General features: G+C 43.1%; 1 protein-coding gene across 2 annotated transcripts; it reads left to right on the top strand.

The window, feature by feature from the left end:
* On the top strand, positions 1-26,421 carry DAO (D-amino acid oxidase). 2 transcript variants are annotated; one of them, XM_003419365.4, is made up of 10 exons: positions 1-200; positions 759-873; positions 18,448-18,524; positions 19,483-19,548; positions 20,969-21,023; positions 21,682-21,786; positions 22,827-22,909; positions 23,892-24,009; positions 24,692-24,790; positions 26,213-26,421. In XM_003419365.4, exons 1-10 carry the CDS (start codon positions 7-9, stop codon positions 26,342-26,344), a joined length of 1,044 nt encoding a protein of 347 aa, XP_003419413.2. In that variant the 5' UTR covers positions 1-6; the 3' UTR covers positions 26,345-26,421. The 2 variants fall into 2 exon arrangements, with proteins under 2 accessions (XP_003419413.2, XP_064128396.1); XM_064272326.1 differs by lacking the exons at positions 23,892-24,009; positions 26,213-26,421 and having other exon boundaries at positions 24,692-24,858.
* The last annotated feature ends 427 nt before the right edge of the window (positions 26,422-26,848 follow it).

Consider the following 26,848-nt stretch of genomic DNA (forward strand, 5'->3'; position numbering starts at 1 on the left):
GGCACGATGCGTGTGGTGGTGATCGGAGCGGGGGTCATTGGACTGTCCACTGCTCTCTGCATCCATGAGCACTACCACTCTGTCCATCAGCTGCTGGACATGAAGATTTACGCGGACCGCTTCACCCCACTCACCACCACCGACGTGGCTGCTGGCCTCTGGCAGCCCTACCTCTCTGACCACGGCAGCCCACAGGAGGTGTGAGTGGGGGTCCCAGAGGGTGGCCGAGGGCCTGAGAGGCTGAGTCTGCAGAGGGGGTGCCCCTTTCAGAGTTCCATCACCAAGAACAAGCCCTTTGCAGAGGATCTGACCTGGCATGACAAAACAAAAATGCAGTGAAACCTGTGACAGCCAGAACTCGATGGGATTGCCTTGTTTTTCCAGGTGTTGCAAGCTTTACACCTTTGACAGGGTGCAGCCTTGCCACTTTTCTGTCACTCATTTTGGTGGAAAATCTTTGAGTTTTCCTTCCCTGATAGGTTTCTGCCTTACACAAGTTGTGGCTTTTGGAGTTTTTACTGTGTGTATGTGTGTGTGTGTGTATATGTATGCATATATACATATATGAAAGATAAAAGAAAGTTGGGGGAGATGGAAGACCTGTAGGCATTTGGGCCTTTGCAGGAGTGAACATGGCAGATTTCTGGGCTTTGGGCGTTTCCTCACCAGTCTGGCCACAGCTCCATGCAAGGTGACCCTCTGAGCTTCCTTGCCAGCTGGGAGTATTAGGTGACCAAGATTCTGGGTGTCCCTTTCAGGAATTGGAACCAGCAGACCTTCGACTATCTCCTGGGCCATATCCATTCTCCCAACGCTGAGAAAATGGGCCTGGCTCTAATCTCAGGCTACAACCTCTTCCGTGAAGCCTTCCCGGTGAGTGAGGAGTCCTTGACCATGAGGGGTGAGCCTTAGCCAAAAGACAGAGCCTTGTTCAAAGACAAGGGCCGGAGCCCTGAGTCTGGTGGTGTTGGCGGGGGTGGGGGGGGGGCACTTTGAGCCTTGTAGGACTCTTGGGTTCAAAATAGGTTCACTTTAAATTCTGTTTTTGCTTTTAAAAAATATTTTTGTTTCAAGCTTTGTTATTATATTGGTAGAGACCAAGGATCGATCTTCTGATGAGCAGGAGGAACTAGCCCTTTGCACAGATGTAAACCATGTTCTGCAGTGGTGGGCCTTTAGTGCTTAAGCCAAAGGTTTCCTGCACTGCTGGAGGTCATAGGGATTTTCATAAAAGATGGAATAGAATATCAATACAGAAACTTCTAAGGCGCTTATTATGTGCCAGGCCCTGTCCTAACTACTTTACAGCTAGTGACTCATTTAAGTCTCACAATAGCCAGAAGTTCAGAGTCCCTGCGGAGTCCCTGGGTGGTGAAAATGGTGAAGCACTCAACTATTAACCAAAAGGATAGAGGCTTGTGTCTTCCCAGAGGTGCCTTGGAAGAAAGGCCTGGCAACCTGCCTCTGAAAGATCGCGGCCTTGAAAACCCTATGGAATGCAGTTCTACCCTGCAACACATGGAGTCACCATGAGTGGAATCAACTTGATGGCAGCAGGTTTGGTTTTTGGTTAGTGCCTGGGTGGTACAAAAGGGTAATGCACTTAGCTGCTAAACCAAAGGTTGGAGCTTCGAGTCCACCCAGAGGTGCTTCAGAAGAGAGGCCTGGTGAACTACTTTCTTAAGATTGCAACCATTGATGGCCTGACATAGACTGGAGAAACCTCAAGAGTATGGCCTCCAGACACTCTTTTAGCTCAGTAATGAAGTCACTCCTCAGATTCAAAGATTAGATAGGCCCACAAAACAAAATGAGACTAAAGGGGCACACCAGCCCAGGGGCAAGGATGAGAAAGCAGGAGGGGACAGGAAAGCTGGTAATAGGGAACCCAAGGTCAAGAAAGGAGAGTGTTGACATGTTATGGGGTTGGTAACCAATGTCACAAAACAACACATGTACTAATTGTTTAATGAGAAGCTAGTGTGTTCCGTAAACCTTCATCTAAAGTACAATAAAAAAAAGAAAGATGCAGCCTCAGAATCCTTCTCGCACAGGGCTCCAAGCAGCTGCCGTGAGGGGCTGTCCCTAGAAACAATCTCTACAGGCTTTTCCTGGCCAGGGAGGGCTGGTGCACTAGCCTTTCTGCTCCTCTTCTGCTATGACAACCTGAAGCTGGCCAGAATTCCAGCACTAGGCTGGAAGGGTTCTTTGAGAACTTCTGAGCACAGAGGTAAAAAAAAAAAAAAAGATTACAGCCACTGAAAATGCTATGAAGGACTTCTGGCCAAAATGGCAGCTTAGTCAAACATACCATGCTGTCCCTCTGCAGTAAAGACCCAAAAAACCAAATGAAACAGATACAGAGGACAATCCTGGAACACTGAGCATCAAATGAAAGGATAAAGAACTAGATTGAATGCTGATTGGAAGACAAGACTGAAAATAGGGAACCAGAGGTGTCAATCCGTAAACAACTTCAAAACAAGAAGAGGGAATAAGTGGTGTAGTTACAGAACTTTCCTGTAGAGAGGAAGCCAACGCAATATCAAGATAGAACAGACTGTTTTATACTTAGGAAGATAAAAGTAAATGTCAGGGTAACCACAAAGAAAGTTGATGAATCTTCTCACCAAAATAAAAAAGAAAATCAGAAGGACTCAGTAAACACAAAGTGAACAGCAACAAAGGAAATGAAAAGAAAATCCATAAACAATAAGAACTCAGCACAGAAAAGTATATGAAACAAAGAAATCATCAGCCCCACAAAAAAGCACAATAAAATGACAGCAATAAATTCATACCTACTGATAATTACACTGAATGTAAATGGGTTAAATGCGCCAGTCAAGAGACAGAGAGTGGCAGAATGGATAAGAAAACATGGCCCATCATTATGCTGCTTATAAAATACACACTTCAGACACAAAGATAAAAATCAAAGGATGGAAAAAAATGTATCAAGCAAATGGCAATCAAAAAAGAGCAGGAGTGGCACTATTAATCTCTGATAAAACAGACTTTAAGGCAAAAACCAGCATAAGAGACAAAAACCAAACGTACTGCCGGCAAGTCAATAGCGACTCATAGCAATCCTATAAGACAGAGTAGAACTGCCCCATAGGGTTTCCAGGGAGCAGCTGATGGATTTGAACTGCTGACCTTTCAGTTAGCAGCCAAACTCTTAACCACTGTGCAACTAGGGCTCCTTATAAGAGACAAGGAAGAGCATTAAATAATGACTAAAGGGTCAATCCAAAGAGAACATAACCATGATAAATATCTACGCACCCAATGAAACAGCTCTGTAATACATAACACAAAGTTTGCAGAACTGAAAAGAGAAATAGACAACTCCACAATAATAGTAGGAGACTTTAGCACACCACTTTTGATGAAGGACAGAACAACTAGAAAGAAGCTCAACAAAGATGCAGAAGATCTAAACACAACGAACGAACTTGATCTCATAGAAATATACAGAACACTCTACTGAACAACAGCACAGTACACATTCTTTTCTAGCGCACGCTTCATTCCCCAGAATAGACCAAATGTTAGGCCACAAAACAAGCCTCAATAAATTAAAAAACATGAAATTATGCAAAGCATGTTCTTGGATAACAATGCTATAAAATTGGAAATCAATAACAGGAAGAACAAAGTAAAAAAATCAAATACATAGAAACTGAATAATACCCTTCTTAAAAACCACTGGATAATGGAAGAAATAAAATAAAAACAAAAATTCCTAGAATCAAATGAGAATGAAAACACAACATACCAAAATTTTGGGGACACAGCAAAAACAGTGACCAGAGGTCAAAAAGGAAAAGCCAAAATCAACACTTTAACCATACAACTCCAACAAATACAAAAAGGGCAGCAAAAAAGCCCATAGTCACCAGAACAAAGGAAATAATAAAGATTAGAGCAGAAGCAAATGAAACAGAAAAATAATAGAAAGAATCAACAAGACTAGAAGTTGGCTCTTTGAAAAGATTAATAAAATCAACAAACCACTGGCCAAAAAGACAAAGGAAAAGGAGAAGATGCAAATACCACAAATAAGAAATAAGATGAGTGATGTTACAACAGAACCAACTGAAATAAAAAGGATAATGTCTTATTTAGTGTTTTGGTTTATAATGGAAACCCTGGTGGCAAAATGGTTAAGAACTATGGCTGCTAATCAAAAGGTCGGCATTTCGAATCCACTAGGCGCTCCTCGGAAGCTCTTTGGGGCAGTTCTACTCTGTCCTGTAGGGTTGCTATGAGTCAGAATTGACTCGATGGCAATGGGTTTGTTTTTGGGTTTATAACAGAAATACCACAAGTGGACGTCTTTAATAAAGAGTTTATTTTTTCACAGTAAAGTAAGCTAAAAGTCCAAATTTAGGGCTTCAGCTCCAGGGGAAGGCTTTCTCTCTCTGTCAGCCTTTTCATCAATCTTCCCCCAGACTAGGAGCTTCTCTGTGCAGGGACCCCAAGTCTAAAAGGACATGCTGTTCTCCCAGCACTGCTTTCTTGGGGGTATGAGGTCCTCACTCTCTGCTAGCTTCCCTTTCCTTTCATCTCTTGAGAGATAAAAGGTGGTGCAGGCCACACCCCAGGGAAACTCCTTTCACACTGGATCAGGGCTGTGACCTGCTAAGGGTGTTACAATTCCACCCTAATACTCTTTAATATAAAATTACAATCCCCAAATGGAGGACAACCACAGAATACCGGGAATCATGACCTAACCAAGTAAATACACACATTTTTGGGCGGACATAATTTAGTCCATGACAGATAATAACAGAAAACTATGAAAAACTGTACTCCAACAAATTTGAAAACCTAGAAGAAATGGACAAACTTCAAGAAACACACTACCTACCCAAACTAATACAAACTGAGATAGAAAATTTGAACAGACCTGTAACAAAACAAGAAATTGAACACATCATAAAAAGCTGCTCCCTTCCTCCACCCCCCCCAAAAAAGCTGTGACGCAGATGGCTTGAGCTCTACCAAACATTCAGAGAAAAGAAGATACCAATTCTACTCAAACTTATTCCAGAACATAGAAAATGATGTAATATTCCTGAATTCATTCTACGAAGCAAGCATAACCCTGATACCAAACCCAGGCAAAGACATCACTAAAAAAGAAAACTATAGATCAACATCCCTCATGAATAAAAAAAATATATAGGTACAAAAATTCTCAACAAAATCCTAGCCGATAGAATCTGACCCCAAATCAAAAACATTAATACATCGTGACCAAGTGGGATTCATACGACACATGCAAGTATGGTTCAACATTAGAAAATCAATCAATGTAATCCACCACATAAATAAAGCAAAGGAAAAGAAGCACACAGTCACATCAACTGATGCAGAAAAGGCATTTGATGATTCCTCAGCATAATTAAGGGTTTATATGCAAAACCAACAACCAACATTATTCTCAATGGAGAGAGGCTGAAAGCATTCCCCTTGAGAATGGGAACCAGACAAGGATGCATTTTATCACATCTTTTATTCAATATCGTACTGAAGCCCTAGCCAGAGCAATAAGGCAAGAAACAGAGATAAAAGGCATACAAATTGGCAAGGAAGAAACAGATAGTAGGATTTCTATACATAGGAAATCATAGAGATTCTACAACGAAGCTACTGGAACCAATAGAAGGATTCAACAAAGTGGCAGGGTACAAGATCAACATACAAAAATCAGTTGGATTCCTCTACACTAAAAAAGAGAACTTTGAAAAAGGAATCAGGAAAACAACACCATTTAGAGTAGCCCCCCAGAAGAGAAAATACTTAGGAATAAACCTAACCAGGAATGCTGTGATCTTTAAGATTGCGTGTCAACTAGGCTGGGCCGTGATTCTCAGTGGTTTGGCAGTTATGATGTATTGTGGCCGTTGCATAATGATGTAATCACTTTACTTGAGGAGATCTGATTTGATATGATCACCTTCATGATGGGATCTGCTTAGAGTAGCCAATCAGTTGAAAGGGAGTTTCCTTGGGGGTGTGGCCTGCATCCAATATAGGTGGACTTTCTGGCAAGGCTTGCTGGCTTTTGCTCACTCTGGGTCCTGCAGCTGGCTCCTGTTCATCTGACCTCCAGTTCTTGGGACTTGAGCTAGCAGCTTACCTGCTGATCTTGGGATTTGTCAGCCTCTGCAGTCTGGATCTTGGATTCGCCAGTCCCTGACCCATCACACACACACACACACACACACACACACACACACACACACGTTTTTGCTTCTTTATGGCATTTGGTACCAAGAGTGGTTCTAGAGAAACAAAATTATAAGGATGAGTTTTCTAAATTGGTTCTCAAGTCTGGTTAGTCTTAAAGATGTGGATGATTTTGTTCCAGCGGTAAAGAGGGCACTGCCAATCTACGGCATGAGGTGGCAGTAGAAATACACAAAATATCACCATCAATAGATCAGGTATTGGTGAGAGGTGAGGCTCTGGATGTTCACGTTTGATACCTTTCTACCATTTTGTCATAATGTGAAGTCTAAAGAAGCTGGTTGGTTGGCCCTACTTTCCCATGACAAAGTGGTGAAAGAAAGAGATGAGCTCAGGGCTTCATAGTGAAATCTCAAGGGCCACATAAACGAAATCAAAATTTCCACTTGCGTCTTGAAAGAAAACCTTATTTCTCATAGTAACAGAGCTGATATTGCTGAAAACCACACCCAGAGTCTTATCGTAAGAGTGGCTGAATTACAACACCAACTGAATTCTCAACCTCGTGTGGTGTCTGACGTTAAAGTGAGGGTATTAATTGGGAAGAAATGGGATTCTGAAACTTGGGATAGGGACATATGGGCAGATAATCAGGAAACTGGGGACAATGACCCCCAAATTCCATTGAATCGCTCCCACCAACAGAACCAGCCCTCTCACTCCCATCTGAAGAGATTACTGCGTCTTTGTCTGTTAAGCCACACTCCCCAGTGAAATCATTAGTTCCTCCACCCCCATCTGATAAGATTAGCCCAGTTGTGTCTAAAGAGCCTTTGTCTGAGTTATTGCCTGGGGCATCGCCTGAAGCAGATGCCTTGGAAGACAACACTGAATCTTCTCAAAAACACATTCCCACCATGAGGTTTGGCTTTTAGACCTATAACTAGACTTAAGTCCCAGCAAGCCAAAGGGTGAAGTACAAAGTGTAAGCCAAGAGGAGGTACACTACACTCCAAAAGAACTGCTTGACTTTTTTTAATATGTACAAACAGAAACCTGGGGAATATGTATAGGAATGGCTATTAAGGGTTTGGGATAATGGTGCAAGGAACATAAAGATGGGTCATTCTGAGTTTATTGATATGGTCCTGTTAAGCACAGATTCTTCTTTCAGTCTTTCAGTTCGAGAGGTTAGGAAAGGATCTAATAGTTTATTTGGTTGGGTCGCTGGAGCATGGATTACATGGTGGCCTACATTAAGCCAACTGAAGAACCAGACCTGCCTCGGTATACTGTAGAAGAAGGTATCCAAAGGCTTAGGGAAGTTGGCATGTTAGAGTGGATTTATCAGGTTAGACCCACAGACCCAAACACGGAGTGCCCAGAGGACACAACTTTACCACTATGGTGAGGAACAAATTTGTGAAGGGAACCCTAGCATCCTTGAAGACTGCTGTTATTGCTACTTTATGTAAGTCACATTTGACAGTGGGAACTGCCCTAACTGAATAAGACACCTAATTACAATGGGGCTGATCGGACCCTGTGGTAGTAGGGGCCAAGTGGAAGCACTCAATTGACAAAGACAAGGTGGGCATGGTTATTGTAATGGAGTCAAAGCAGTAATCAGAATACTCTGACTTGTAGGGACTTATGGTGTTGGCTACTTAGTCTTGGTGTGCCTACGAGTGAAACAGATAGGAAATCTACTAAATATTTATTCGATCTGTACAAGCAGAAGAATTCTAGGTCAAGTGAACAGCAATATAACTCCAATTGCCGGAAGAGAGCATCATGGCTCTTCAATCAATTCCCAGACTTGAGTGAGTTTACAGACCCATAACCCCATGAAAGAAGGGAAGGCCAGGTCTCCTTGAGGAAGGACCCCACTACACTTCCAAAAATTTATATTGTTAAACTTTCTCATGGCTTTCCCCAAAGAGATCTATGGCCTTTTGTGAGAGTGGCTGTTCATTGGGGAAAAGGAAATAATCAGTCTTTTCAGGGGTTACTGGATACTGACTCTGAGCTGACACTAATTCCAGGAGATCCAAAACATCACAGTGGCCCACTGGTCAGAGTGGAGACCTATGGAGGTCATGTTATTAATGGAGTCTTAGCTCATGTCTGTCTCACAGTAGGTCCAGTGGGTCCCTGAACCTATCCTTTTGTGATTTTCCCAGTTCCAGAAGGCATAATTGTAATAGATGTACTCAGCATCTGGCAGATCCCCCACATTTAGATTCCTGACAAGTGCAGTAAGGGCTGTTATGGTAGGAAAATGCAAGTGGAAGCCATTTGGACTGCCCCTACCTACGAAAATAGTAAACCAAAAGCAATGCTGCATTCCTGGAGGGATTGCAGAGATTAATGCCCCCCATTAAGGACTTCAAGGATGCAGGGATGATGATTCCCACCATGCTCCCATTCAACTCGACGGTTTGGCCTGTGCAAAAAGCAGATGGATCTTGGAGAACAACAGTGGATTATTGAAAACCTTACCAGGTGGTGACTCCAATTGCAGCTTCTGTTCCAGATGTAGTTTCATTACTTGAGCAAATTAATACATCTCCTGGCACCTGGTACACAGCTATTGATCTGGTTAATGTCTTTTTCTCCATACCTGTTTTGAAGGCCCACCAGAAGCAGTTTGCCTTCAGCTGGCAAGGCCAGCAATACACCTTCAGTGTCCTACCTCACAGTATATCGACTCTCCAGCTCTATGTAGTCCACAGGGAACTTGATTGCCTTTCCCTTCCACAAGACATCACACTGTTCCATTACATTGGTGACATTATGCTGATTGGACCTAGTGAGGAAGAAGTGTCAATGATGCTGGACTTCTCGGTAAAACATTTGTATGCTAGAGGGTGGGAAATTAATCTGACAAAAATTCAGGCACCTTCCACCTCAGTGAAATTTCTAGGGGTCCAGTGGTGTGGGGCATTTGGCCCCTCCAGCTACTAAAAAGGAGTCACATTGCCTAGTGGGCCTTTTTAGGGATTTTGGAGGTAACATATTCCTCATATGGGTGTGTTACTCCAGATGTATTTGGGTGTTCAACTCCCATGCATCATTTTGTTGTACTGCGGGAGCTTGTGTGTTGCTGTGATGCTGGAAGCTGTTCCACTAGTATTCACATATCAGCAGGGTCACCCATGATGGACAGGTTTCAGCTGAGTTTCCAGACTAAGACAAACTAGAAAGAAGGACCTGGTGGTCTACTTCTGAAAATAATTAGCCAGTGAAAGCCTTATGAATAGCATCAGAACATTGTCTGACATAGCGCCAGAAGATGAGCCCCTCAGCTTGGAAGGCACTGAAAATACGACTGGGGAAGAGCTGTCTCCTCAAAGTAGAGTTGATCTTAATGATGTGAATGGAGTTAAGCTTTCAGGACCTTCATTTGGTGATGTGGCATGACTCAAAATGAGAAGAAACAGCTGCAAACATCCATTACTAATTGAAACAAGAAATGTATGAAGTATGAATCTAGGAAAACTGGAAATTGCCAAAAAATGAAATGGAATGCAAAAACATCAATAGCCTAGGCATTAGTGAGCTGAAATGGACTGGGTATTGGCCATTTTGAATTGCACGATCATATGGCCTACTATGTCAGGAATTACAACTTGAAGAGGAATAGTGTTGCATTCATCGTCAAAAAAAAAAGATCATTTCAAGATATGTGCTGAAATACAACACTGTCAGTGACAGTATAATATCCATATGCCTACAAGGAAGATCAGTTAACATGACTATTATTCAAATTTTCACATCAACCACTAAGGCCAAAGATGAAGAAATTGAAGATTTTTACCAACTTCTGCAGTCTGAAATTGATCGAACATGCAATCAGGTTGCATTGATAATTACTGGTGATTGGAATGAGAAAATTGGAGACGAAGGGTTGGTAGTTGGAAAACATGGCCTTGGTGATAGAAACAATGCCAGAGATCACATGATAGAATTTTGCAAGACCAACGACTTCTTCATGGCAAATACCTTTTTTCTCCAACATAAATGGCGACTGTACATGTGGACCTCACCAGATGGAATACACAGGAATCAGAACAACTACATCTGTGGAAGGAGGCAATGGAAAAGCTCAATATCATTAGTCAGAATTAGGCCAGGGGCCGACTGTGGAACAGATCGTCAATTGTTCATATGCAAGTTCAAGTTGAAACTGAAGAAAATTAAATCAAGTCCACAAGAGCCAAAGTATGACCTTGAGCATATCCCACCTGAATTTAGAGACCATCTCAAGAATAGATTTGACACTTTGAATACTAATGACTGAAGACGAGATGTGTTGTGGGATGACATCAAGGACATCATACATCAAGAAAGCAAGAGGTTATTAAAAAGACAGGAAAGAAAGAAAAGACCAAAATGGATGTCAGAAGCAGCTCTGAAATTTGCTCTTGAACGTCGAGTAGCTAAAGCGAAAGGAAGAAATGAGGAAGTAAAAGAGCTGAACAGAAGATTTCAAAGGGCAGCTAGAGAAGACAAAGTAAAGTATTATGATGACATGTGCAAAGACCTGGAGATAGAAAACCAAAAGGGAAGGACACACTCGACATTTCTCAAGCCGAAAGAAGAAAAAATTCAAGCCTCGAGTTGCAATAGTGAAGGATTCTATGGGGAAAATACTGAATTACGAAGGAAGGATCAAAACAAGATGGAAAGACACACAGAGTTACTATACCAAAAAGAATTGGTCAACGTTCAACCATTTCAGGAGGTAGCACAAGAATAGGAACCAATGATACTGAAGCAAGAGGTCCAAGCTGCACTGAAGGGATTGGCAAAAAACAAGACTCCAGGAATTGATGGGATACCAACAGAGATGTTTCAACAAATGGATGCAGCACTGGAAGTGCTCACTCATCTATGCCAAGAAATTTGAAAGACAGCTACCTGGCCAACTGACTGGAAGAGATCTATATTTACGCCTCTTCCCAAGAAAGGTGATCCAACTGAATTGGAAATTATCATACAATATCATTAATATCACATGCAAGTAAAATTTTTCTGAAGATCATTAAATAGTGGCTGCCGCAGTATATCCACAGGGAACCGTGAGAAATTCAAGCCAGATTCAGAAGAGGATATGGAACGAGGGATATCATTGCTGATGTCAGATGGGTCCTGGCTGAGAGCAGAGAATACCAGAAGCACGTTTACCAGTGTTTTATTGACTATGCAAAGGCATTCGATTGTGTGGATTATAATAAATTATGGATAACATTGCAAAGAATGGGAATTCCAGAACACTTAATTGTGCTCATGAGGAACCTGTAAATAGATCAAGAGACAGTCATTCAAACAGAACAAGTGAATACTGTGTGGTTTAAAGTCAGGAAAGGTGTGAGTCAGGGTTGTATTGTTTCACCATACCTATTCAATATGCATGCTGAGCAAATAATGTGAGAAGCTGGACTACACGAAGAACGGGGCATCAGGATTGGAGGAAGACTCATTAACGTCCTGCGTTATGCAGATGACACAGCCTTGCTTGCTGAAAATGAAGAGGACTTGAAGCACTTACCAAGACCACATTCTTCAGTATGGATTACACCTCAACATAAAGAAAACAAAAATCCTCACAATAGGACTAATAAGCAAACATCATGGTAAATGGAGAAAAGATTGAAATTCTCAAGGATTTCATTTACTTCAACCCACAATCAACACCTGTGGAAGCAGCAGTCAAGAAATGCAAAGATGCATTGCATTGGGTACGTCTGATGCAAAACATCTCTTTAAAGTGTTGAAAAGCAAGGATGTCACCTTGAAGACTGAGGTGCACCTGACCCAAGCCAAGGTGTTTTCAATCGCCTCATATACATTTGAAAGTTGGACAATGAATAAGGAAGACTAAAGAAAAATTGATGCCTTTGAATTGTGGTGTTGGTGAAGAATATTGAATATACCATGGACTGCCAAAAGAACAAACAAATCCATCATGGAAGAAGTACAATTAGAATGCTCCTTAGAAGCAAGGATAGCGAGCTTTCATCTCTCATGCTTTGGATATGTTTTCAAAAGGGATCAGTCCTTGGAGAAGGACATCATCTTGATAAAGTAGAGAGTCAGCGAAAAAAGAGGAAGACCCTCAATGAGATGGATTGACACAGTGGTTACAACAATGGGCTCAAGCCTAAGAATGATTGTAAGGATGGCACAGGACCTGGCAGTGTTTTGTTCTGTTGTACATAGGGTCACTATAGGTTGGAACTGACTCGATAGCACCTAACAACACCACTCCGGACTATTTATCAAGTGACTTAAAAAGCTGCTAGTTTTGAGTGGGGCCCAGAAGAAGAGAAGGCTCTGTAAAACATTCATGCTGCCATGCAAGCTGCTCTGCCACTTGGGCCACATGATCCAGCTGATCCAATGGTGCTTGAAGTGTCAGTGCAGATAGAGATGCTGTTTGGAGTCTTTGGAAGGCCCTTCTTGGTGAATCACAGTGCAGACCCTTAGGATTTTGAAGCAAAGCCCTGCCATACTCTGCAGATAACTACTCTCCTTTTGAGAAAGAGCTTTTGGCTTGTTACTGGGCCTTATTAGAGACTGTATGCATAACCATGGGACACCAAGTCACCATGCAGCCTGAGCTGCCCATCATGATCTGAGTATTCTCTGACCCACAGAGCCATAAAGTTGGACATGCGCAGCAGCACTCCATTATTAAATGGAAGTGGTATATACAAGATTGGGCCCAAGCAGGACCCGAAGGAACCAGTAAGTTACATGAGGAAGTGGCCCAAATGCCTGTGGTCTCCACTCCTGTCATGTTACCTTCCATCTCTGGATATGGATTTGCCGTCCCTGCATGCAGTGCTTCTGCCAAAACCACCATTTGTGGACTTATCCACCTTTGTGGTATCCTATACAACATAGTCTTGGATCAAGGGACTCACTTCACAGCAGATGAAGTACAGCAATGGGCCCATGATCATGGAATTCATTGATCTTACCATGTCCCCCATCATCCTGATGCAGCTGACTTGATAGAACAATGCAATGGCCTTCTAAAGACACAAATACGGAGCCAGCTAGGGGGCAATACCTTGCAGGGTTGGGCAATGTTCTCCAGGAAGTTGTATATGCTCTAAATCAGCGTCCAATATACGGTGCTATTTCTCCCATAGCCAGGATCCACGGGTCCAGGAATCAAGGTGTGGAAATGAGAGTGCCACCACTCATTGTTACCCATAGTGATCTACTCCCAAAATTTTTGCTTCCTCTCCCCATGACCTTATTTTCTGCACATCTCAGTTCCAACGGGAGAAATGCTTCCACCTGGAGACACATCACTGATTCCATTGAACTGGAAGTTAAGAATGCTCCCTGGCTACTTTGGGCTCTTTATGCCTTGGGATCAACAGGCAAAGAAGGGATTTACCACATTGGCTGGTGTGATCGATCCTGATTATTAAGAGGAAATCAGATTGATATTACATAATGGAGGTAAAGACGAGTATGTCTGGAATGCAGGAGAGTCCTTGGATACCTCTTAGTACTACCATGTCCTGTCATTAAAGCTAATGGAAAACTACAGTAGCCCAATTCCAACATGACCACTAATGACCCAGACCATTTACGAATGAGGGTTTGGGTCACCCCACCAGGCGAAGAACCATAACCAGCTGAGGTGCTTGCTGAGGGCAAAGGAAATACAGAATGGGTGGTAGGAGAAAGTAGTTCTAAATACCAGTTATGACCAAACCACATGCAGAAATAAGGGCTGCAATTGTTATGAGTACTTCTGCCTTATATGTGTGGATCAGATATTTTTGTCTTCTTCACTTATAAAATGTAAGATGTAAACAGGGCTAGTGCGTATTCAGTTGTATGTGTGTTGTATCATTTTAGGCACAAGTATGACTTTATAATTGTCTTTATTCAGAGATTATGTATGGTTTAAGGAGATGTGTACAGGTTCCAAGTTGACAAGGGGTGGGCTGTGATCATTTAGGTTTTGTATCAACTTGGCTGGGCCATGATTCTCAGTGGTTTGGCAGTTATGATGTCGTTTCATAGTCCTATAATATAATTGCCTCTATGATGAGAACTATATAATGTGATCACCTCCATGACGGGATCTGCTATGCCTAGCAAATCAGTTGAAACAGATTTTCTTTGGAGTTGTGGCCTGCATCCAATATATGTGGATTTTCTGGCAAAGGTCACTGGCTTTTGCTCTGCTCTGAATCCTGCGTACAGCTCATCAGCATCTGACCTTCAGTTCTTGGGACTTGGATCAGCAGCCTGCCATCTGATCTGTGGATCTTGGGTTTGTCAGCCCCTGCAGCTATGTAAGCCAGGAGAAGCCTCCAGCCTGATGCCTGATGCCTGATCTGCAAACATGGGACTTGCCAGCCTCTACAACAACTTGAACCATTTCCTTGATCTCTCTCTCTCTATATATATATATGCACATCACTGGTTTTGCTTCTCTGGAGAACTCAACCTAAAAAAACCTAAGGCAGACGTAAAAGACTTACACAAAGAAAACAACAAAATGCTACTGCAAGAAACCAAAAGAGACCTACATAAATGGAAGAACATACCATGCTCATGAACAGAAAGAATTAACATTGTAAAAATACCAATACTACCCAAAGCAATCTACAGATATAATGCAACCCCAATCCAGATCCCATCAACATTCGCTAAAGAGATGGAAAAACTAATAACCAACTTTATACGGAAAGGAAAGAGACCCCAGATAAGCAAAGAACTACTTCCCAATCTCAGGACCCACTATGCAGCCACGGTAGTCAAAACAGCCTGATACTGGTACAATGACAGACACATAGACCAATGTAACAGAATTGAGAACCCAGAAGTAAATTCATCTAACTATGGACAGCTAATCTTCAACAAAGGGCTGAAGCCCATTAAATGGGGAAGAGAGTCTTTTTAACAAATGGTGCTGGCAAAACGGGGTATCCATTTGCAGGAAAATGAAACAGGATCCACACCTCATACCATATACAAAAACTAACTCAAGATGGATCAAAGACCTAAATATAAAACCTGGAACTATAAAGATCATGAAAGAAAAAATAGGGTCAAACCTTTGGGCCCTAATTTATGGCATAGACTATCAAACATAACTAAAAATTCATAAACAGCATAAGATAAACTAGATGACTGGAACCTCCTAAAAACTAAACACTTAAGTTCATCAAAAGACTTCTTGAAAAGAGTAAAAAAGAGAACCTACAGACTGAGAAAAAATTTTGGCTACAACGTATGCAACAAGGGTCTAATCTCTAGAATCTACAGGATAGTTCAATACCTCAACAACAAAAAGACAAACAATCCAATTAAGAAATGTGCAAAGGACATGAACAGACACTTCACCAAAGAAGACATTCAGGTGGCCAACAAATATGTGAAGAGATGCTCATGATCATTAACCACTAAAAAAAAAAAAAAAACCACTAGAGAGATGCAAATCAAAACTATAATGAGGTATCACTTCAAGCCAGCAATAATGGCAACGACCAAAAAAAAAAAAGAAGAAACGATAAATGCTGACGAGGGTGTGGGGAAATTGGAACTCTCATGCACTGCTGGAGTGATTGTAAAATGGTACAGCCACTCTGGAAATAGTATGGCACTTCCTTAAAAAGTTAGAAATAGGGATATCATATGATCCAGCAATCTCACTACTAGATGTATATCTGAGAGAAATAAGAGCCATGACACACCTAGATATATGTGCACCCATGCTTACCGCAGCATTATTCAGGATAGCAAAAAGATGGAAACAACCTAAATGCCCATCAGTGGATGAATGGATAAACACACTATGGTACATATACAGGATGGAATACTATGCAACGTTAAAGAATAACGATGAACCTGTGAAACATATTACAACATGGATGAGCCTGGAGGACTTAAAAAGAAAAAAAAAAAAAAAAAACAGAAACCTGTAATGCTATCGAGTCAATTCTGACTCATAGAGACCCTATAGGACAGAGTAGAACTACCCATGCTTAGGGAAATAAGTCAATCACAAAAGGACAATATTGCATGAGACCACTATTACAAAAAGTCAAAAAATGGTTTACACACAGAAAGAAATATTCTTTGATGGTTACCAGGGACGGGAGGGGGAAGGAGGGAAAATCACTAACTAGATGGTGCACACGTATTAACTTGGGTGAAGGGAAAGGCAATGAACAATAAGGGAGACGTGAGCACAACACGACCAAGGCAAAGGAAGGCACTAGGAGGTAGGCAAGATTAAAAGGTAACAACAGTAAAAACTATGACATACATAATCCTGCAATAACCGTAATAGCAAATGATAATTTATGAGTGGATACATATGTAAGCTGAACAGGTGTGGGATGGCGTATGGGAGTACATCCACGAACATACCGAGGTTTGGCAGATGATACGTCTACATATATATGTATTTGTATGCACTACAAGATTTTCACATGTGTAGTAGAGCACACAGGGGGCAAATTATGAAAACTTTTTAGCCATAATCAAACACCTTGAGGGACTGAGTTACTGGGCTTGAGGGCTTAGGACCATAGTCTTGGAAGACATCTAGGTCAATCAGCATAAAATAGTCTATAAAGACAATGTTCTACATCCTACTTTGGTGAGTAGCGATTGGGGTCTTTAAAGCTTGCAAGCAGCCACCTAAGATACAATTATTGGTCTCTTCCCATCTTTTATGTTTTTCCCATCTGGAGCAAAGAAGAGTGAAGAAAATCAAAGACTTAAGGAAACAATCAGTTCAAAATACTAACGGACCACACTAACCACAGCCTCTGCTAGCCTGAGACCAGAACTAGATGGTGCCTGGCTGCCTCTACTGACTGCCCTGATTGGGATCACAGTAAAAGGTCCTAGACAGAGTGAGAGAAAAATTAGAACAAAATTCAAACTCATAAAAAAGACCAGAGTTGCTAGTCTGATAGAGACTAGTGGAAACTCCGAGACTATGGCCCTTAAAAAAAAAAAAATTCAAACCTGGAACTGAACCTACTCCCAGAGATAACCTTTAAGCCAAACAGTAGACAGGCCTACAAAGTGAACAATAACACCCGTGAGGGACGGGATCCTCAGAACAATCAATCATATGAGACCAAAAGGGCAGCATTTCCCCAAAAAGTTCAGAAGGCAGGAAGGGACAGGAAAAATGGGTGAATGGCAACGAGGAGCCCAGGGCGGAAGTGGGCAGAGTGCTGTCACATTGAGGGGATTGCAACTAATGTCACGAAACGACATGTGTATAAATTGTTGAATGAGAAATTAATTTGCTTTGTAAACTTTCACCCAAACCACGATAAAGTGTTCAGAAAAAAAAGAACACCGTTCTGCTCTGACACATACAGGATTGCCATGAGTCGAATCAACTCTGTGGCAACTCTTTGTTTGTGTGTGTTTAAGTGTTATCATTATCCTTATTTTACAGATGAGAAAACTGAAGTTCAGTGAAATTAAGTAACTTGTTCAAGGTCACAAAGCCAGTAAGTGACAGAGCTGAGGTGTGAACACAGGCAGTTGGTGACCACATGGTGCCCAATATGTTAAGAAGAACGTCGTAGGCTTGAAGAAATGTACTCATGCCACTTGGTGAGGGTGGTCCGCCTTGCTGCCCAGACCCTCTCCACCAACTCTCCATGTTTTATTCAATGTTTAGCAGGTACTGCGTACAAAGCTAAGGGCTTTGCCCTCATTATCTCAGTTACTTTCACAGCACGAACTCCATGACACAGACAAGAAAAATGACTCTCAGAGACTTCAGTGAATCTGTCCAAGATAGTAAGTGGTGAAGCTGGTATTTCCACTCAGGTTGTCTGACCCTACACTCTTTCATTTCCTACTCTCACCCCTTGGTGACCTTCGCTGTTGTCTCTTTCTTCTCCTCCATTTCCGACTTCTACCCTATCACCCATCCTCCCTCTTACTCTTATCCTTATTATAGTGTAGAAGTTAAGACATGGACTCTGGAGCCAAAGCGTGTGGGTTCAAATCTCAGCTCCACCACTGATTAGCTGTGTGACCTTAAACAAGTTACTTAACCTCACTCAGATTCAATTTGTCCATCTGTAAAATGGAACTTAAGAATAGTATCTACCTCAATGGGTTGATATAAGTAAATGCTTATAACAGTGCCTGACCACAGTACCCTCTATATGAGTTGTTGTTATTGATTTCCATCCATCCCTGTTCACTTTCCTTCCTCTGCAGGACCCTTCCTGGAAGGATATAGTTCTGGGATTTCGAAAGTTGACTCCTAGGGAGTTGGACATGTTTCCTGATTACAGGTAAGGTTATTATCATGGGCAAAGGGGCTGAGGCCCCGCAATCCAGATAGACCTGTCCAGATGGTAGCAGCGGATGGAGACACAGACTTTCCTATCCCATCCCAAGCCATCTGGTACCTCTAGTCTCCTGGTGCTCTATCCAACTCCTTCAGAGAGGATGCCCACTCAGACTGGGGAGGGAGTGGGGTTGTTGTTGTTGTTAGGTGCCATCAAGTCTATTTCAAGTCATAGCAACTCCACGTGACAGTGTAGAACTGCCCAGAGTGCTTTCTAGGCTGTAATCTTTATGGAGCCACTGAGTGAGTTCAAACCACCAACCTTTCAGTTAGCAGCTGAGCACTTAACCATTGTACCACCAGGGCTCTGAGGGGGTGGGGAGAGGATATGAAATTGCAGAATCTCATTTCCTGAAGAGGTCTAAAAGTCACCCAATGATAATTATAACAATAAAAAAGTAATTATAACAATAGTTGCCATTTATTCATTCTCTTCTGTGGGCAACCACTTTGTTTCTGATTCCCAAGCCCAGCAAGGTCCATGCCTCTATCCTATTTTGTAAATGAGGAAACCAAGCTTCAGAGAGATTAAGTGACTTCCAAGTGCCCAAGCTGAGATTCTAACCCAGTCTGTATGACCCCAACCCTCTCTTTTCTTTTCTCTACAGCCTGATGCCTCTCTGGCTCTCTCCTCACTTCATCCTTCACCTGAATCCCCTCTACAAGTGCATGTCTGATTTCCACTGCATATCACAGTGTCAGGGATGGCTTTGTCTGAAACAAATTTTTCTTTGCATTGAGCTGAAAACCTTCCCCTTCATCCCCTTGAACTTCACCAAGTAGTCCTGGTTGTACCCCTTGGAGCCCACAGAACAAGACTGCTCCCACCTCCATTTAGCAAACTTCAAATATAGTTCTGATTCTGACACTTTATTTTCACCTTTTGCTTGCTGTGACTCTAGCTATGGCTGGTTCAACACAAGCCTGATTTTGGAGGGGAAGAGCTATCTGCAGTGGCTGACTGAAAGGTGAGCTTTTGAGCTTCAGCTTGAGGAAAGTATCTCCCAGGGACCAAGGTTGTAGCAAAAGATTAGTTTATTGGGATAATTCTCTGTATTGACCAACCCCCAAAATCCTGATGAAAACCCTTAGGTTAGGTGGAGCTATCCTTGGTTCTGAACACCAGTGTGCACTAAGATGATGGTTGGCCCATCTGGCTGGGTATCAGAATCACCTGGGCAGCTTTTCACATGTGATATTGATTAACAAGCTCACAAAAATCCTTTCATGTTTGTCTAATAGCTTTAAATGGATTCCTAAGTTTTTTCAGATACAATTACATTATCTGTAAAATATAAGTTGCATTTTATTTTTAGACCTTTTTTTTTTTTTCTTGTCTAATTGCTTTGGCCAGTAGCTCCAGACCAATGTTAATTAATACAGGTGATAGTGAAGGTCCCTGTCTTGTTCCTGAATTTAGTAGGAATCTTGTAGTTTTCCACATTAAGCAAACACTAGCTTTAGAAATACATTTATATTCATATTAAGGAAGATTCTATATATTTCTTATTAAACTTTTAGAAAATCTGGACTGGTGGCTTTTATCTAAAATACATATCTCAGACCCTACTTTATGTCTACCAAATCAGAAACTCTGGGGTGGGGCTCAGTTTCTTATAATTTGTATTATAAGAAACTCCCTGGGTTATTCTAATTAATAGCTAGGTTTGGAAGCTGTTGTACTAAGGCATGGTTATTTCTCCTAACCTTGGGATACTTATGACTTCTATCTAGCCTCTTCCAGGGAAGAATTCTCTCAGTTTTTCTTGTCTAGAAGAAATTCTGTAAATGAAATGGTCCTGAGATTATGCTTCAGGGTTTATAAGATTTACTCACTGTTCTTTTGATGTTTCCACTATATTTCAAATAGTGACAGGTACTTTTCCTCTGGGGTATTTCGAGGGAGGGGAGGATATCCATAGCCCACCTCCCTCCTCATGCCCTGCTTCTGACAAAGGACAGTCAGCATTAGTCCAACCCTGCCCCTCCTCTTTTCCACATCTCATCTTCTTTGATGTTACAAGGCAATATGGTGGCAGTAGGAACTGTTATGAGCTAAGAGACCTGGGTTCAAGTCCCAATCCTATCACTGACTTGCTATATAACCTTGAGCAAGTTCCTTCTCCCTTGAGCCTCTCCCCCATTCCCATCTTTCTGGTGAAGGTCTTGGACTATCTGGGGTTTCCCAAGGGACATTTTATGGGTCACTCTTCCAGCAAGATGCTTGTGAACTGATTTGACCACGCAGCCGTTTTCTCAAGGGGTGTCCTGTGGGAATAGTGTCCGCAGAAGGTTCTTTGGGAAATGCTTCCTATGCCATTCCCTTGGAGGGAGAAAGTCAGGCAGGGAACTGAATACCAGACTTTTTGATGTGTCTGATTGTTCCAGGTTAACTGAGAGGGGAGTGAAATTTTTCCTGCGGAAGGTGGAATCTTTTGAGGAGGTGAGCTTCAGGGATGAAAGGGGATGGATGTGGGAGAGAGAAGACAAGGGGAGGTCTCTACTTCTTTAAAGGCCCCTTTAGGCCTGTTACAAACTCTGGACCTTTTCTCAGTCTTAGGAGGATTCAGGAGGCTTCTGCTTTGGTGTTGGTGATGGGAGTGAAGTGACAGTGGGATCATGATGGCCATTTGGGGTTAATTTATATCTGAGCTTGGGTGAGTTTTAAGGCTAGAGAACTGGCTTCCTTTTCCCACTGGCAGCTGCACACCTACCCTCGTGTTCCAGACACTTGCTTACTGCTGACATCTGAGTTGAAGCTTCTGCACACATTGTGGACAGGTTTCAGCAGAGCTTCCAGACTAAACAGACTAGAAAGAAATGCCCAGTGATCTACTTCTGAAAATTAGCCAGTGAAAACTTTATGAACAGGCATTACCTGCCCATTTGAGAGCTGAGACAGCTGAGGCTCAGGGAATTGAAGGGATTTTCTGAGGTCTCATAGCAGGTAAACAGTGAAGCGTACATTTGGAGTCAGGCCCAAATGATTCCTCATTGAGGGAACAGAGAGCCACAGGGTGGGAGAGGGGTTGAGGGAGGGGGACCCCTCCACCAGGGTCTTCACCCCTTCCACTCCTGCCTGGTTTGTTGATTGCTGCTAGGTGGCAAAAGGAGGTGCGGACGTGATTATCAACTGCACTGGGGTGTGGGCTGGGGCGCTGCAGCCAGACCCCCTCCTGCAGCCAGGCCGGGGGCAGATCATTAAGGTGAGTCTGAGGATGGGAAATGAGACCACCAGGCTTTGTTGATAGGAACATCGTTGCTGCGTGCTTATGTCATCTCCAAAGATGGCAACTGAGTTAGGAACATCCATTAGAGGACTCCCCGAGCCTTTTGGGAGTTGACATGTTAGTGAAACAGAAGTACCAACACAACAGCCCCAAACTTCCTCTCCCAGGGTTCTTCTTAATTGCAAAGCATGAGTGTCTATGTTTGTATATATGCGGGAGCTGCACATGGTGGTATTATAATAAAAGTAGCAAACATTTATGTACTTTATTGTGTTAATTAATATAATCCCTTCTCCAATCCTTTGAGATGGGTGCTTTCATTATCACCACTGCCATCTCACAGATGAGGAAGCTGGGGCACAGAAGAGTTAAGTAACTTGCACAAGTTCACACAGTAGTAAGTGGTATAATTGGGATTAGAGCTCAGGCAATCTGGCTTAAGAGCCTGTGTGTGTACCCATCGTTACACGGAGCTTCTCATTGCTTGCGTGCACGTGTGTGTGAGTGTATGCTTGTTTGTGAGCATGTGTGTGTGTCCGCACGTATGGGAGTGTGTGTATGTGCATTCATGGGTGTGCGTGTATGTGCACATGTGTATAGGAGTGTACATGTGTGCATTTATAGGTGTGCGTGTGTATATGTGAGGGTACATATGTACATTCACGGGTGTGCATGCATGTTCATGTGCGTACGTGAGTGTATGTGCATTCTAGGTGTGTGTGTGTGTGCGCGTGTGTGCGTGTGTGTCGGTGGGCAACTTTGTTCTTGACGTGGGCAAAAGTGTGTATGTACGTATGCGTGCTGCTTCAGGAAGCAGCGGTGTTTCTCAGTCGGGGTGGCCCTTTCTTCAAGAGGCGAGCAATCAAGTGCAGACTTGGGGCAGAGGGGCCCTGGGAGGACTAAAGAATCTGGCCTTGCCACTCTTCTCAGAACATCTAGGTCACTGAAGGAAGCAAGGGCAGGAGGAGCCCACTGATCCAACTCCTCTGATGAGACTTCTCTGCCTGAATCAACAGGTCGATGCGCCTTGGATGAAGCACTTCATTATCACCCATGACCCAGACAGTGGCATCTACAAGTCCCCGTACATCATCCCAGGGTAAAAGGCTGTTGCAGAGCAGAAGAGAAGACATCTTCATGCTCTCTTTATGATCGTACTGCGCTCCCCAGAACCCTTGCCCAGTCCCTTCAGTTTTTTTCCTCCAATGTTTTTGAGTGAGTTTGAGCCATTAAATCCCAAGGAAGGCAGAAATGAGCCTTGATCAGGCTCAACCTTAAACATGATTTTGGACGCCAGTAGTGGCAATGTTGTGATGTGATGGCAATGACACTGGAAGTCAGGTGCATATCAACAACGGGAGTGGTGGTGGGAATGGTGATTGCGGTTGACAGTGATGATATTAATAATGGAGGTGGTGATGTTACTTAAGATGTTGGTGATGTTGATGGGATGACAATATTATTGATAGTGGAATGGTAGCAGTAGAGATAGAATTGTTATTGATAAAGAAGACAACGTTGATGAAGGGATGATGATTGGGGTAAGGATAGTAGAGGGGTGATGTTAGTGGTGGTGGTGAGTTGGTACAGTTGTTGATAAGGAGATCAATGTTGATGATGGCGATGATTGGCAGTGGGGATGGTAGTTGGTGTTGATGGAGATGACGCTATCAATGATGATGTTAATAGCATAGCAGATATGACAGTCTTGAAAGCAATGTTAAGAATGTGGCAGAGATGACACTACTGATGGCAATGTTAATGGTGGTGGTGGAAATGGTGACTGGGGTTGACGAAGATGACATACTAAGGATGGTAGTGAAGACAGTGGTGAAGATGATGTTGTTAATGGAGAAGACAATATTGATAGTGATGTTAATAGTGGTGGTAGAGATGGTGGTTGTTGATGGTGATGACAATGGCAATTGCAGTGGCACTGATGGTGCTGTTGCAGAGATGACAACGTTGATGGTAGTGGTGTTTTGGGTAGAGATGGTAGTAACGATGAACGTGGTGATGGCCCTTATTTATTTCAAAGGCTTTGTTTTCCTTCATCATCAACCCTCCTCACTTTTACCTAGGTCCCAGGCAGTGACTCTCGGAGGTGTCTTCCAGTTGGGGAACTGGAGTGAGATAAGCAATATGCAGGACCACAAAAACATTTGGGAAGGCTGCTGCAGACTGGAGCCTACTCTGAAGGTACAATGGGGAGGGGTATCAGTGCCCTAGACCAGGGGCCCAGCAGGTTGGTTATGGGGACACCTGAGAATGGGGAGATGCCACTCTGGGATAATTCAGCAAATTAATTCCAGCAAGGGACTGGAAAATACCAAAATTTGACAATGTACAAGGAAGCCCCCTGCTGTGGGCTAAGGAAACCTACATGCCCATAGCTAAGAGTGCTCTTTCCCGAGATGACATCCCAGAAGCACCTTAGGGTGTCTTCACAAGGAGAAGATGTATTTGTTGCAGAAACCACAGTTTTCACATTAGCCTGTTAGTAGTGATGACAATAGTGATAGTGATGAGGGTGGGGGTGGAAGTGGTGATTTATGTTGATGGTGATGAAAATGTTTGAGGATGGAGATGATGGTGGCAATGGGGTGGTGATGTTATGGGTGGTGGCTGATGGTGGTGGTGGTTGATGAAGATGGGACATTGATAGAATTGGTGGAGGTGGTAATAATAATGGTAATGATGCTAATAATTGATAAAAGTGGTGAAGACAGTAGTAGTAATCAGTAAAGACGACTGTGATGGTGTTGGTGTTGATGATGATGGTAAAGGGGTTCCAAAACTAATTCCCTATTGTATACAACTGGCAGCAGCAGCAAAAACAAAAGAATCCAGAGATGGATTGCTAACACTTATTTTTCCCCAGAATGCAAAAATTGTTGGTGAGTGTACTGGCTTTCGGCCAGTACGCCCCCAGATTCGGCTAGAAAGAGAACAGCTTCGCTTTGGACCTTCAAACACAGAGGTATGTTCTACTGGCAAGGAAGACAATGCCCCCCACCCGCAACAAGACAGTTCTGAGATTTCCAGGGAACAGTCACACCTGACCTGAGGCTTCACACAGCCTCCCTGGCAGTCTGGGAAGTGATGGCTAGTAACCCCTCCTCAATAAGTGGGGAAAATGAGGCTCAACGATGGTAAAAGACATGCTGAGGGTCACATAGGGGGCAATGCTTTGGTTTGTTAAAGCCTGTGGTTGAGTAGAAGGAAAATGAGTACTTATTGAGTGTTTACTTTGTGCCAGATGTTCTGGCAAGCAAGCCAAGGTCATGAATGACAATACTGAATCTCCCCTACAGCTCTTTGGGGTAGGAGCTATTCTCCCCACGCTTCAGATGAGAAAGCTGGGCCTCCAAGGGATGAAGTCACTAGCCTAAGTCAGACCACCAGTGAAGGGCAGGGCTGGGATATGATTTGAACCTTGCTCTAGCTGACTCCAGAGCCATTTCCTGGATGTCTGTATTGAGTCTGCCCATCATCTCTCTGGGGTTCCCTCTCAAGTTCCCCTCATGGGATAGGAACTGGGCTCATTGAAACCATGGGTGTTACACTAGGCTGAAGGAACTAACCTAAGTAGGTGGTGGCTGAGTTTCTACCAGGAAAGCAATCCTGCCTACCTAGGTCACCCTCCCTCCCTGATCCCAGGCATATGGCGTGTGTGTGTGTGCGTGTGCGTGAGTGCATGTGTGCATGTGTGTGTATGTGTGTGGATGGAGGGATTGTGTGTGTGTGTGTGTGTAGAAGGATTTTGTGTATGTGTAATATATGTATAGAGGGGTCTCCTGTATGTATATAAAGTGGTTTTGTGTGTGTGTGTGTGTAGAGGGTTGAGTAATGGAAAGTCACATATGGACTTGAACTCCCTGCTAATGATTTTAGCTTTGAACAAGGCCCCAGGGATCTTGCCTCTGCCCCTAGAAAGAATTAACACATAAACCAGAGTCCACACATATGGTCCCCCTGCTTCTCCTTCCTCCCAAGTAGGTAAAAGAGTCTATTAATATGGAAGGTTCATCAGCCCAGAGCAGGATGGGAGCAAGGAAGGTGATTTTGGGAGACTTACAACAATGCAAAGGGGGGAATCTCTGACCTCAAGTTCTAGATGTGATTCTACTCTTCCTGGGCTACATGTACTCAAACAGGTCTCTCTCCTAAGCAAAAGGGAAGAGTCTAGGATGTTGTCTTCCAGCTCCCCAAACAATCCCCCTTCCTCCTGTTTCAGGGGCTCCCACTATCTCACCAGGCTACTGAGAAAAGCTCAGGGTGGTATCTGGCTTTGCCCAGAACCCTTCAGGAAGCTCCTGAGTCTCCCAGAGCAGAAAAGCTTCCTCTACTCCTTTCCACTATCCCTCAGTCACCCAGCCACCTTCTCTCTTGCCTCTTCCAGGTCATCCACAACTATGGCCATGGAGGCTATGGGCTCACCATCCACTGGGGCTGTGCCCTGGAGGTGGCCAAGCTCTTTGGGAAAATCCTGGAAGAAAGAAATTTGTCCAGGAGGCCACCATCCCACCTATGAAGACTTCAGTGACTGCCACTTCCACAGAAGGATTCCTGGCTCCCCTCAAGACTAATCAAGTGCTCCTCTATAATCTGTCACTTACCTCCCACCCCACCCTTGACTTCTTTAAACAAGAAATATGAGATGAGAGGAAACCACGAGATCAATTCACAGAGAGTCCAGCCTGACCTGGGGCCTCCTCTGGTCTCTGCAGCATCTCTACTCTCTGTAGAATATTCCACACCCCACCCCAGCCCTGATATGATGAAGAACATCTGGGGTTGTTATTCTATGAGACTTTAGAAGGAAGGAGAGCTCAGAAAATCAAAGAGGCAAGCTGCCCAGAGCCACGGAACATTGAGAATAGTTGAGGTTAAGTCACTTGATTCCAAGTCACGCTAATACATTAAAGGTTCTGGGAAGTTCTGCAGCAAAGACACCTATCCAATATTGTTTAACCCAGTGGTTCTTAAACCAATCTTGCCACCAAGACCTTTTTCCAAGAGCCTTAATGAATGCCAC

Source organism: Loxodonta africana, chromosome 19, assembly GCF_030014295.1.
Source record: "Loxodonta africana isolate mLoxAfr1 chromosome 19, mLoxAfr1.hap2, whole genome shotgun sequence".
Taxonomy (NCBI): domain Eukaryota; kingdom Metazoa; phylum Chordata; class Mammalia; order Proboscidea; family Elephantidae; genus Loxodonta; species Loxodonta africana.

Excerpts from the sequence above, each read along its gene's own strand:
- DAO (XM_003419365.4), top strand. The coding sequence starts at position 7 with ATGCGTGTGGTGGTGATCGGAGCGGGGGTCATTGGACTGTCCACTGCT. Across the intron at positions 874-18,447 it reads TCTTCCGTGAAGCCTTCCCG|GACCCTTCCTGGAAGGATAT; the intron begins GTGAGTGAGGAG and ends CTTCCTCTGCAG. Across the intron at positions 21,787-22,826 it reads GCCGGGGGCAGATCATTAAG|GTCGATGCGCCTTGGATGAA; the intron begins GTGAGTCTGAGG and ends CTGAATCAACAG.